This window comes from Pholis gunnellus (genome assembly GCF_910591455.1).
Source record: "Pholis gunnellus genome assembly, chromosome: 18".
Taxonomy (NCBI): Eukaryota; Metazoa; Chordata; class Actinopteri; order Perciformes; family Pholidae; genus Pholis; species Pholis gunnellus.
In genome coordinates, this window is record NC_136545.1 from 10,152,232 (window position 1) to 10,165,675 (window position 13,444).

Below are 13,444 nucleotides of genomic sequence, written 5' to 3' on the forward strand. Positions count from 1 at the left end.
CGAAACAGCTGCTGTTCACGTTTTGACCGGCCATGCTTCTGGCAGAGAGTCTTTAAGGATACCAGTTTTATCCTGCAGAGTGCAAATTAGATGATGTAGCTGTAGATCCTAGAGGCCATCTGGCATGGGGTCTTGGGTGTGTTCACAGATCCGTGGTCACCCTTGGCAAATATCCTTGAGGATGAGTCTGTACTCGACAGGCTGGATAAATTTTAGTGACCAGGACATTTTTATTGTGAATATGATTGTTATCCACTCAGCAAACAGTGTCCAATCCCATCTGTGATCGGTTACTGCAGTGTTGGTAGGTTATCCACAGTATTTGCAGTTTATCTTATGGTGCAGTTTGGTTGATGCCTTAAAATATCAATATGTCTTTGAAGGTTTATACTATTATTTGGAATGGCGTAAGCCATCTCCTTAATGTGCCATTGCCAGTGAAGACATAATAGCTGCCATTGTTTTAGAGCAAGATCCGAAGCAAAGAACAGGATACGCCTGCTTCAGACACACTTCAACATGTTGCCTACCTCCACCGTATGTGCTTGATAGGTTTATTGAGGAACAATTCTTAGTTCCTTTGTCTAATTACAATCAAGACTTTCAGCAGGAGACTCTGGGTTTTGAAATCTTCCTTGAAAACATCCAGAGCATCTTTGCTTGTCACGGGGGAATCTTATGGATGAATCACGGTAAGATTCTCTATGATGCTGACATGCACCGTGACCACTCAGTCACTGTGTACACCTGACAGTTCCTCGTAATAAATACGGATGTTGATAATACTTCCCTAGTTTTGTTCATCATTTACTAGCAATGCACTGCTCAAACTTGTGAAAATAGGTCTCCACAAATTAGACCGTATAGAAATATGTATACTCCACAGATCTCAGTGGTTCTAAATAGGCCAATTGCAATGTGAATTGAATTAAAGCTATTTATTTTAATGTAAATGTTATCCTTTTTCTCAGAGCGAGAGAACAAGAGAGCAACAAAAGGAGGGATGAAAAGGAAGAGAGATGTCGAACTGTATTTGAGCTGAACTTTAATGATGCAACACAACCACACACATTATAAAAAGTGACACAGGCAGCAGTATTTACATGACAAATAAACAAACAGTATGGTCCAGCTCCATGGAAAAACACTAAATGCAAAAACACCCAGAAGTGGTGTAGAGATCATTTCCCCACTTAACCTTTAAACAGTTTACAATCTTTTTACGCACAAGCTTAATTTACAACGAACCAAACAAGGTTCGTGGTGCACGTGTGTGCACGTGGAGTCGGAAGGGGCTTTCTCTGGTTCTCATGGCTGACGTATCCATAATGTGACACTCTTGAGTGTAGGAGCCCCTTTCACTTCATTTATTTTGCCGCCCGCCCGATTGTCATCGGTTATTTCCGGTCATCCATACGTCACGGTTTACCAGAAGACCCCCTCAATGCAGTCTCTCTCGCGCACACACGCGCACACACATGCACGGAGAGGGAGAGGCGCCGTGGATATGCGCGTCATCCTGTTGCAGTGTGACAATTGCGCGCCTTCAAACTTCTCCTGGCAAAGCGAACATGGGCGGCGGTGCCCGATCAGAGGATTTACATTACCTTGGGGTTTTTCACCAAGTGTCTGGCGTATAGAACGCATCTGCTTGTTGTGTTGTACTTTCTGATGCGCGCTGCCAGACAACATCTGAACACGTTGCTTGGGTGGAAAGACTAATTATTTTCAATCTCACAATAAGGTAAGAAATGTTGTTTTCCGCTTGTTCGTGTTACGTTTAAAATCTTTTGTCAGTTGATGTTTGGACCGTTTTAACACGACTTATAACAGTTTAACAGGTGTTTGTTTCCATAATGAATGATATACCGACTTTTAAAAAAATACATTTAACAAAAGCACACTCAACCCACATCAGTTATTGGTTGGGAACTATGGTAACTATGGGAACTATGGGAGCTTTCACTGTTTCAGGAATGTGGAGTATTTTAATGGAAATGACTTGATGGGTTAGATGGTAAGTAAAAGGTATCCTATAATAATAGAAAAGCTCTGTAAGGATAAGTAAGTAGCTGTAATTTTGAGCGGTTGCATTGATCTCAGTTTGTAAGGCTGATAAATAGAAATTAACATTGAGATCATTTGCTGAAGCCTTTTCACCGTCACTCGACATCCATTACATCATCCACACATGGTTGTTTGGTATTGGCTCTGCTGATGTTTTTCTGTTCCTGCTATCAGATCACAGAATGTCAGTGCCTCCCTCATTAGTGATAAACACAGTACTTTCGCCAGAAGTAATACAGCAGCTTTCCTTTTTGTTTTCCTTTGGCTTTGGTGGAGCTGGGCTGGTCCATTGATTGACAAGGCAGAAACAGATCCCTCTCTAGCAGGATGCACTTTTTCTTATCACTTCCTCCAAGGCCTCTAAGCACATATACAGCCACTATCATAATAAAGGGGAGTAGTTTTTGCCAAAGCAGCCAACTGGAAGGTTAAACCAGAGGGCTCACCATGTGATAACTTATGTTGTAGCCTATACAATTCAGTGATGGGGAGAAGCTATATAAGTGGAAATTAAATATATATTTTTTAACTTTTCTTGTGCAGCTTTAGAAACATTTGCAGCCTCTTGAGATCTTAAAAAAACGTAATGGCTGGATGCTGTAGCTTTCCAAAGCCACTGGATAAAGCCTGTTTTTTTAAATTCCTTCGGCCTGGGAGAAGGTTTCAGTAGTGGAACAATAGAGGAAAAGTAGAACTTTGGTCTGATGTACTGCTAATCAGGATCACTGCCGGTAGAGCTACAGGGCTATGTGTGTATTAATGAAAGAACAATGTGTGGAAGGGAAGCAAATGGTTGTTTTTTTCTCTTCTCTTTATATTTTCAACACCGGCAGTGTGTCGTTACATTTCCATGTATGGACACTAAAGTGCAGTTAGGGTCTTCTAACTATTTTTCCTCTTATACAGTACAAGTGAGGCCAGTTTAATTGGGAAGTAAAGAGCAGTAAATGATCTCGTTCTAATCATGTACTAAGCCTAAACCGCCACAGACAGGGAGGTGCCACTCAATCAAACTAAAGAATGTAATGCAATAGTACACATTTTATAACCCCCACATGTTTGTGGTTTCATATTACTCAATGGAGAATTCCCCAATAACTGAATTTACCTAAACTGAAACTTAACTTAGCCAATGTAATACTTAGTATCACAACTTCTCTGATACACACCCACTTCAAAGCTCATCAGAGGTTGAGAATCTGTCTTCTTAGTACATGGACATCAGCTTGAGTAATGGGGAGAAGGTCAGTGAGCATCCTTATGGGCTCCAAGCATAACAACACATTATATGAACACATGAAGATCAGTGTCACATTAATTTATGGATACATTTCTCACACAGTGGGAGAAAAGCTGGGATTAAATGAATGATTGGATTGTGAATTCCTCTTCTCTGAGATATGCTGACCCAGAATTGGTCAGATGGTCCCAGCATAGTGACCCGGTTTCCCCTCCAGAATCATTTGTTGAATCTTATCTGGTCAAATGTTACTCACTGTATGGACCTTGGCAGGAACTAGGTCATATTTACAAAGTGTTTTTTTCACTGTAGTCAATAACTTTCACCTTCAACATATGTCAACTCCACAATGCAGAGGAGATAAAAGCAGGTTTTATAGGTATGTTTATGTGTTGCGCCTTATGGTCTGAGTGAAACTACGTAAAGCAGCCTATTTCATATTTTAATGCTGGTATTATAGGCTGACTCATACTGGATTTATTGAGGTTTTAAGAATTAGATTACATATTAACATTTATTGCCCGGTTTTGTTTAGCTAAGCTAACAGGCACATTTCTCACTCAAATTCATAGCAGTCTTCCACTCAAACCTCCATAAAAACTTGACTTCCTAGCTGTTGTTCAAAGACAATTCAATTATTTCTTACTGCTAGGGTGAAAATGTATGATAATGCACTAAATACTCTACAGTATCACTGCAGCCTTGATTATTATTTTATGAAAACCTGTCTTCCTCTCTCTCCCCCGAGCAGTTGTACTACTGTAAACATCTAGGTTGTAATAAAATGCCATAATCTGCTTATAATATAAAGGAATTTAGCTAAATACCCTGAAAAAACACAGCAAAGATAGCTTAACCAAGTGTTCCAGTGTTGGTACAATGGCTTTGAAATGTATAGGTGGTTTAATTTGTGTAATGTTCAGTGGTTTTGGAGGAAAGCATGAATGACTAGTGCATGGAATGGTTTCGGGAAATTTTCCTGAAATAAAAGGTGCATTGTTGGCCTGTCTGCCTGTCTTCCAGAGATGGATGTTTTTTTTTCTGACCTCTGTGGTATCCTGCAATCTGTTTGTACAGGCAAGAGTACTGAGATTGTGTTCTCTCTCTCTCCCTCTACAGACCACTACTCTTAATTTGGCAGCCGTCCGGCAAAACTCCCAGGCTCTTCCTCCTCAGTATTCTGCTGCTGTCGGTGGCAAAGTTTACCGAGCTGCACACAAAAGAGGCGAAGACGGTTGCAGAGACAAAGAGGAAGACTGACATACTGTTAGAGTGTGATTGACAGTAAAAGGTTGAGTCAGGCAGGTGTTTGTGGTGGGAACTTCCTGCCGCGGCTGTCCTCGCGTGACGCAATCACGCTTCCCTTAAGTCGTGCCTTGCCGGTTTGGCAAGCAGGTATTTTGTCTAAAAACAAGTCAAGCAGCCGAGTCTGTGGGATGAAAGTACAAAGAAAGCAAAAAAGAGGAAAAAATAACCATGCTGAGGAATGACCAGATAGTCTATATTGGCCTGGAGCTGGTGATCGCTTTCCTGTCTGTGGCTGGGAATGTCCTGGTCTGCTGGGCCGTCTGGCTCAACTCCAACCTGCAGAGCATCACCAACTTCTTTGTGGTGTCACTGGCAGTGGCTGATATTGCTGTTGGGCTGCTCGGAATTCCCTTTGCTATCATTATTAGGTATTACGTTTGTTATTTCATTTTTAAACGTTAAAATCGTCTTTTTTTATAGGATTTTAAATCAGTGTAATCTAGAGTAAAAGTGTAATAGATTACACTAACACTCCGGCATTGGTTTTGGGTTATAACTTTATGGACATTGCTTAATTAGATTTGAAAAGAATGTAATATTGATTGGGTTTTTAATGTTTGTTTTTTGATCACCTGTGATGTGTTCTTGCTTTCCAACATCAGCACTGGCTTCTGTGCCAAATTCTACGGCTGCCTGTTCATCGCTTGCTTCGTCCTCGTACTCACCCAGAGCTCCATCTTCAGCCTGCTGGCCATCGCTGTAGACCGCTACATCGCTATCAAGTACCCACTCAGGTGAGAGGAAACGGAAAAGGTCACATCAGCTGCGCTGAAAACTGAAACAGAGATAGCTTCCCACGCTGTCACTTTAACCAACATGACTTTCCAGACTGACCAAATCGCTCTGGTTTTGGGAGAGCTGCGTTGTGTTTTGAAATTGATGTTTGAATAGAATTGTTTTTCTTTTGCTGTTGGATGTGAACTGTTGCACAGTTTACTTTCATTTTGAACAGGATGCTCTTTTCACACAAGTCAGAGGAGTGTGGGTAAGCCATTAAACGTGAGAGGCACATACGCAGTGTAGCAAAACACATTGAATTATTGAGAGATATTATTCAATTAAGGCTAATCTGGCCGGCTGTGGGCAGACGAAGATCTGTCTCCTCCGGCTTTATTGGGTTACTGTTTGCGTGCTGTTAGAGGGATTACATCTCTTGGGCTTTGATCATTTTCATCCATGTAAGTTAACACCAATCAAATTCTACTCCTGCACGAGAGGATATTTCATAGAGTAAGCCACAGCAGGTGATGCATTTGCATAAGCAGTTGCATAACGGCTTCCGCGTGTGTTTGTGTGCCCACACTGGTGCCACAACCCCTGGCACCAAAGACCTAATAATAGCTAATAATTCATCAGAGTTTCAGGAGGCTTAATATAGCCAACTGGCTGCCACCCTGGCCATGAATGATCTCAGTCACATGGGACAGTGGCTGTAGGTGAGGTGATGTTCCCCAGAATACCGCAGTTGTTCATGCAGATTTTCTATTTTTATTCCTCCGGCCAAATGTGTGCATTCCTGATGTCTGCGTGAAGCAATGCACACATTAATGCTGCCGACACAGTCGTCAAAAATACCCCAGAAACTTGAGGATGGAGCAAACATTATGAAAAGAAGGAATTTAAATGTTTCAAGCAGGATGTTTTAAATGCAGGTCCAGTTGTTTGGATATCAACAGCTTTTTTTAAGCCCTTGCGTCAGTTAAACTTAAATAACATAACATACAAATATTTGTCAAATTTGCATACCTGTATCAGTGGATCCATTGTGAAATAAATGTCATGTTAGTAGCTTCCAGTAAATTATGTGATATTAATGTTTGTCATTTTTGTATTTCACTGCATTTCTCAACAGCTCTTATATGACTTGACTAAATAACAAATTCTTCAGAACTTCAACGTCAGAACTTAGATGAGAAGGAAGTGTGGCAGTAAATGAGGAAGGAAATACCCTTATTGCAGACGTCACCCAGCTTTTTACGGAGTCATTCAATGACACACAGCAACATTGCACACTGTGTATATTCCTCTATTGTATATCATGAAAGGAAGGAAGAACACATACTCGCATCAAAGCATGTTGTTAACAAAACTTTCCAAAATCAGAATGGATTTATATATTTTAAACACTTGGTGTTTCTTTAATCCGCAGACAAAAGTCCTGGAGAATATTATTGTAAGTGGTGACAGTGTTTTTAACAGCCAGTAGTGCAACAATAACAAAAGAAATCTTCAACTCATGCCTTGGCTTATTAAATAAATAACACATGTAGGCTTGAATTCACAACCATTGTATCCTAGCTCTTTTAAATAATCATTGTAATATTGACTTTGCCTCCCAGGGATACTATCACGCTGAGCTTAGATAAAAACAAATAGCCCTAAACGTATGATTGTGCTCTGCTCAACCTTTCAGGTACAACAGCCTGGTGACGGGGCAGAGGGCAAAGGGTATCATCGCATTGTGCTGGGTTCTCTCAGTAGGCATCGGCCTGACACCGATGCTGGGCTGGAACCCAGGTGAGAGATTTTATTTTGGCAAATATAAACCCGGCTTACCCAAGGATGTAGAAAAAGATAAATATGGCATATGTTACGTCGGTCATAGCTTGATATGTGACATTTTTCCATTGGCATTAATCCAGTTTATTGGTTCTTATTGGTGAAACCTAATCCATGCACATTAACTTACCATCATTTCATGAAAAATCTTTTACTATGTATAATTATTTCTGCTATGGAAACAAATGCATTTAGTTGACATTATGAAAAGATTAAACTGACCAATTAATCACCCCTAATTCTGTTATACAGGTTGGAACAGCACCGCGGCAGTCAGCAGCCATACCTGCCCGGAAGGCTTGATTCAGTGCCTGTTTGAAGAAGTGATGATGATGGACTACATGATCTATTTCAATTTCTTCGGCTGTGTGCTGGGTCCCCTGGCGGTCATGCTGGTCATCTATGCCCATATCTTCATGGTCGCTCGGCGCCAGCTCCGACTGATGCAGCTCAAAGTTGCTCACACCCCTGCTCCTGGAGAAATCGCCTCACGCCGTTCATCTCGTTCAACCCTGCAGCAAGAGGTGCATGCTGCCAAATCGCTGGCCATCATTGTGGGTTGGTTTGCTCTGTGTTGGCTTCCGCTGCACATCATTAACTGTTTACACTACCTGTGTGAGGACTGTGGCCGTACAAATATCTGGGTGATGTACATCGCCATCATCCTCTCCCATGCTAACTCTGTTGTGAATCCCTTCATCTATGCTTATCACATTCTGGAGTTCAGACAGACCTTTCGGAGGATCCTGTACCAGCACATCCTAGGGCATGGACATGGACGTGGGATTGAGGTTGGGAGTGGAAATGACAGAGGTGTTGGGAGCAGCACCATCATTCGGACTGCCTCCCATAGCAGTAAAGAGGGTTCATCGTGTAGCACGGTAGTGAACAGCTACGTCCTGGACACCAGTCCTGAACGAACTCCACCAAAAGCGTCTCACGAAGCCTGCTGCCAATGGACCTCAAAGTTAGACGCTGCACCAAGGAGCTACATGTCCAACGGACACCAAAAACAGGGTAGCACCCTTCCAGCAATGCAGCAGCTGCGTCCATGCTTCGTGGGCTTTGCTGCTCAGGATGGAGTCGAGTCGGTCACAGATCTGAGGGGAACAACAGATGTTTTGGAGGTGAAAGACAGTGGAAGTTGCATTGCTTTTGTGAATGTTCATGCTCTCTCCCTAAAACAGACCGACTGTCCGTGCTCAACAGAGCTTACAGAAGTCTCATGAGACAGATATTTAGGTATTTAAAAATATATATTCTATTCCCATAAAACATATGATAGTGTGCAGACATGACAACAGCCTCATTAAATCAACAGCAGATCTGTTTCTCTTTCTGAAGTCACATAAACTGGTTGCAGGGAATATTTTGGCGTTATTACTCTTTCTCATCAACCATCTCTGAGTTGGATCAGATTTACAAGCACACTCCAGAATTTGTCAAAGGCAGGTTTAAAATGGGCTGCTAATAACATTTTACTGACATGCAGCATAATAACATCTATGTCCTTTATCCAAGATAAATGTGCATTTTTTTAGGTTGCATGCCTTTCAAACAAAGTGCATTTTAGAAAAACAAACTACAGTATCAACTGTATTTTTAAGAGACATTTCTGTTCTTTAACTGCTTTTTTGATAATGTTGCCTCACAATTTGTAATGCGCATCTGTATTGTTTTTACTCACTGGAGAATTAAAAGTCTTAAATATGTATTAGTTTACTCTTTTTTCACCAGCTGAGGTCACGCTGCAAAACTACCGTGAACCACCTATATGTACCACAGAGTGGTAATTAATGGTCTGAATATCATAAACCACAGTCCTCACAGGCAGCATTAGGGCATGCACCATCTCTTGTGTAAAGATCTGTCAAAAAGTAATTTCTCAAAGTGCTGGATAGCTACTTAACATTTGACGTTGCTAGTTTGATCGGGGATTTGATAACTGCCAGGCAACACATGTCCGTTAGTTCAACAACTATGAGACATATGCGTCAAAGGCACCCAATATATACAGTTGAGTTACCAACCAACCAAAACAAAGAGCTTGTTTGACCTATTCAAATATTACTCCATCTGCCTGTAGTGTGGCTAGTTTCAGAGTCAGTCTTGCACAAATAGACAGAATGCAAAACACATGTACACACACACGTAAAGTACATACACATGACCGCAGACTACTCAGCAAGAGGTGTTTACAGAGTGGCCTGGCTGCTGACGCCAGTCAATGAGCCTAATGCAATGGAAATCAAATGGAGGATCATTTGACGATGTCTTTTATTATGCCATTACGCTTTCTCTTTCCTCATTAAAAAGCCCTTCCATTGTGGGAAAGGCCTGCATTAAGCAACATGTACGTGCCTTGAGGCAATCCGAGAGACATGACTCAAGGAATAAACATACATGGGTATGTATCTAGCTTGTTTATTCAGAAACTATGCATATTAGTGGTATATTATTACTTTGTGGTCATGCCGAGGGGTATTAAAATCAATGGAGCCATTTCTTTTTAATGCTTTGTTTTTTTTGGGTGCTATTATGATTATAATGAGATAAGGGTCATGAAAAGGATGTGGTTATGGGTGAATCCAGTCTGAGTCATTTCAGAACAATAAAAGAAACAAAATTCTTAATAAACAAGGGACTGTTGAAGTCATATGCCATAGCAGCCGCCACATCAACCTCACAGACAAGGCTCCAGCTGGGTATATGAGTGTGTGATGTCCAGATGGGAAACAATCCAGTGTGTGTCTTTATAGTACGCTATTCAGTAGTAAATTAATATACACGGGAAGCATGACAATGGCATGCAAAATTTCTGTGCGCCGTTTTATTAAGTACAAGCAAATTAGCAGAATAACTCAATAACAAGCAACACGGATGCTTAGAGGCAGCAGCGTTGTTTGTTTTATGATTCTGTTTGCATTCTCTCTCAGGCCGATGCAGTTGAGACATGGACTGGCAACATACAGGAGACATCTGGTATCTAATATCTATTGGATAGACTTTGATTCAGTGAGAGAGCATTTTTTAAAGTTAATGCAAATGTGTACCTGTTTTAATGAAAAAACCCAAATCTATAGCATACATGATGTTTGTGTTGTGGGTATATTTATGCATAGACTGCATTAACTCTTTTAATTTTATTTCTTTGAGAAATATATACAAAGCCTTGCTGTATGACAACAGAAATGACCAAGGATCAGGCAAACACTGCTTCAGTTGACTCAAAATGCAAATCCCACAATGCAACGCGCGATGTCACAGGAAGCACTTCTTTGAACCACTGTTGCATTGTGGGTAAGCGGAAAAGGCTCCAAAACGTACGGGAAAGCGACAACGGCACGTTGCAGAGTCGTTCAAGAAGAAGAAGAAACAACAACGATTAAGAAAACAGTTTGAAGAGAGAATCAAGGTAACTATCGAAACAGATGGGACGAAATAGAAGTTCAAAACGTTGTTTATTCAACACTGTTGTTTGTCTTGTGTTGTTTCTAAGCGCTCATTCATTCAGTTGGCTAACAAGCTTCCCCCTGTTAGCTGAAATCAAATTTTCTTCCGTAAATAATCCAATGTTAGTGTTAAATTAGTACTTAAATTGCGCCATGCTTTGATTTGTAGTAATTAAAGTTACGTCAGAACAATGTGTGGTGGTCTTACCTCTGTGTTAGTTACGACGTTGGCGTTGTATTGTTGGAATTCATGGAGGACTAACGTTAGCTAATGTAGCTAATATAGCTAGCGGCTAACTGCTTTTACAAAGACGTTGGTCACGTTTGCCAGACCTGAATTTTAGCTTTCTCACACTGCGTTCTATTAAAGGTTTGTGATTACTATTTAGTAGTTAATTGCAATATTTGTTGCGGTATTTGCTACGTTTTAGACTTTATTTAGTAAGACTATACCTTACATTTCCACAGCATACGGTAATCATAGAGCATAATGGATTCGCATTCCCAAAAATTATTCCACATTTCTTGACGTAAAGGTATATTGTAGAAAATAGTTTGATGACCGCCATTTTATGAGACAACACACTAACATTTTCTTCAATATATATTTTTTTTCTTCAGGAAAACGGTTGAAACATGTCCATCGGTGTACCAATCAAAGTCCTGCATGAGGCAGAGGGCCACATTGTGACCTGTGAGACCAACACTGGAGAGGTGTACAGGGGCAAGCTGATCGAGGCCGAGGACAACATGAACTGCCAGGTTGGTCTTTGTTAATAAATGCTGAATAATAGTCATAAATGAAACTCCTTCTCTCTTCAGGTAGTCTCTGCGTAACTCATTGTGGGTGGTGAGCTCTGTCACAAAATGACAGGAGGAATTATTTAATTATATATTTTGTCCTGTCCCCACAGATGTCCAATATAACAGTGACTTATCGTGACGGCCGGGTGGCCCAGTTGGAGCAAGTCTACATCCGTGGCAGCAAGATCCGCTTCCTGATCTTACCCGACATGTTAAAGAACGCTCCGATGTTAAAGAGTATGAAGAACAAGAACCAGGGATCCGGTGCAGGAAGGGGCAAGGCGGCTATTCTCAAAGCACAAGGTGAGCAGAACGTTTTTGGACCGGTATCTTCTTGTAGCAGTTTACACATTTAATTCCTTTTTTGTGCAGCAGAACTCAAACTTGTCAGGGAGAGAAACATTTTCCACAAATGCTGCCAAATCTTTTGCTTTACAAGTCAATGCAGCACTTAAATTACAGATAAAATGCACCCGTCATTTTGTCCCATGAGTTTCACAATTAGACTTGTGACAAAAATATTATCGTTTCACAAAAGTAGCAATTACAGCACATCTTACATTTTTACATTTTCAACTCTTGCATATTTAAATCTAGTTTGTATATCATCTATGTGAACCACTACGTCATTTTGGTATAATTTGTCTTTTTCCTTTTTTTCCTGCAGTGGCTGCAAGGGGTCGGGGCCGTGGTGGAATGGGACGAGGCAACATCTTCCAGAAGAGGCGATAATTGCTCCAGCTCTGTGTCAAGATTGTTGCATTGTATAGTCTTCTGTTTTTTAATTTTGTCGTCTTTGGATTGGATATCTTTTGTGTTTTTTGCAATCCTGTACTTCGCAGTTTATTGCTTTACTTTCATTTTTTATGAAAATAAACATATTTCCATTTGAAGTCTCCTGTCCTCTGGTTAACTCAAGTTAAAATATTCCTTGTGTCGGCAATTGTTTTTATTTAATCACTGAAGGATATATTTACCTGGTTTTCAAACGGCTACTCTCTTTATGTGATCAACTACCTGCCTTGATCCTACCTGCCATAGATGGATTTCTTGCATGCATGAATAATAAATCCAAGTTAACAAATTCAACATTAGCTATTTGACAAAATGCACCAGTTCCACCGTGCATGTCCTGAAAGCAAATTTCCCCAATGTCTGAAAATTGCTCCAAATGTTTCTAATCTTTGCTCAGGTTTGCCAGTAAACTTTTAAATTCTATTTATTTTATATAGTCCAAAATCACAAATTTGCTTCAGAGGGCTTTACAATCTGTACACATGCGACATCCTCTGTCCCAGGACCCCTCACATCAGTACAGGGAACGTCTCTCCCAAAAACCCTTTAATGGGGAGAACAAAAGGAAGAAACCTTAGGGAGAGCTCTATCAGGATGGTTTGCAACACATTCAATACATATGACAGAAATTATTCATATGAGTAAGTAGAATAATTAATGAAAAAATTACAACTAACAGCAGATGTGGATATAGTAGAATGATAAAAGCAGTAATGGAACTTGTTAACCAACACACAGTAGTTGAATTAATGAGCTGCAACTCTGTTAAGATATAGGTAATATTTTTAAACCTGGGTATTATGCTGTTTTCTTGTCAACTAAATTACTAGCCGACTCTTAACGAAATAAATATGGAGTAAATCCCCAAAGAGGCTGTCAATCCCGCGGTGCAACCACAAGAGGGAGCCGGTCGACCACAAAGTGCTTCTAGCAAAACACGAAGCACGAACTGTTGTGTTTTGAGGTCGTGAGTTACACGAAAAGGAGAACAAAAGGTAGCCCACGCCTCCTCCGTGGATGTAGGTTTCCCTGAAGCATTATTGTTGAAACTATTAACGTTAAATTAGCACACCGCCCGTTTCCCCACCTCTCCTCCATGTGAAGCACGGGACCCGTGCGCTCAGCGGGATTGGTCCGTCACATCGTCGGTTATCAGTGTGTCAAACAGCTCGCTAGCTGTCGTAGTACAGAACCTAAGTACACCGCGGATGAAGAACGA

At 40.8% G+C, this 13,444-nt stretch overlaps 2 protein-coding genes across 2 annotated transcripts; both read left to right on the forward strand.

The window, feature by feature from the left end:
• Positions 1–1,640: 1,640 nt before the first annotated feature.
• On the forward strand, positions 1,641–8,886 carry adora2ab (adenosine A2a receptor b). Its single transcript, XM_079179489.1, has 5 exons — positions 1,641–1,744; positions 4,427–4,983; positions 5,218–5,349; positions 7,029–7,132; positions 7,427–8,886. The coding sequence occupies exons 2-5, from the start codon at positions 4,784–4,786 to the stop codon at positions 8,401–8,403; spliced, it is 1,413 nt and encodes a 470-aa protein (XP_079035615.1). The 5' UTR covers positions 1,641–1,744; positions 4,427–4,783; the 3' UTR covers positions 8,404–8,886.
• A 1,592-nt stretch (positions 8,887–10,478) lies between these two features.
• On the forward strand, positions 10,479–12,323 carry snrpd3l (small nuclear ribonucleoprotein D3 polypeptide, like). Its single transcript, XM_079179532.1, has 4 exons — positions 10,479–10,589; positions 11,248–11,388; positions 11,541–11,733; positions 12,098–12,323. Exons 2-4 carry the CDS (start codon positions 11,263–11,265, stop codon positions 12,160–12,162), a joined length of 384 nt encoding a protein of 127 aa, XP_079035658.1. The 5' UTR covers positions 10,479–10,589; positions 11,248–11,262; the 3' UTR covers positions 12,163–12,323.
• The last annotated feature ends 1,121 nt before the right edge of the window (positions 12,324–13,444 follow it).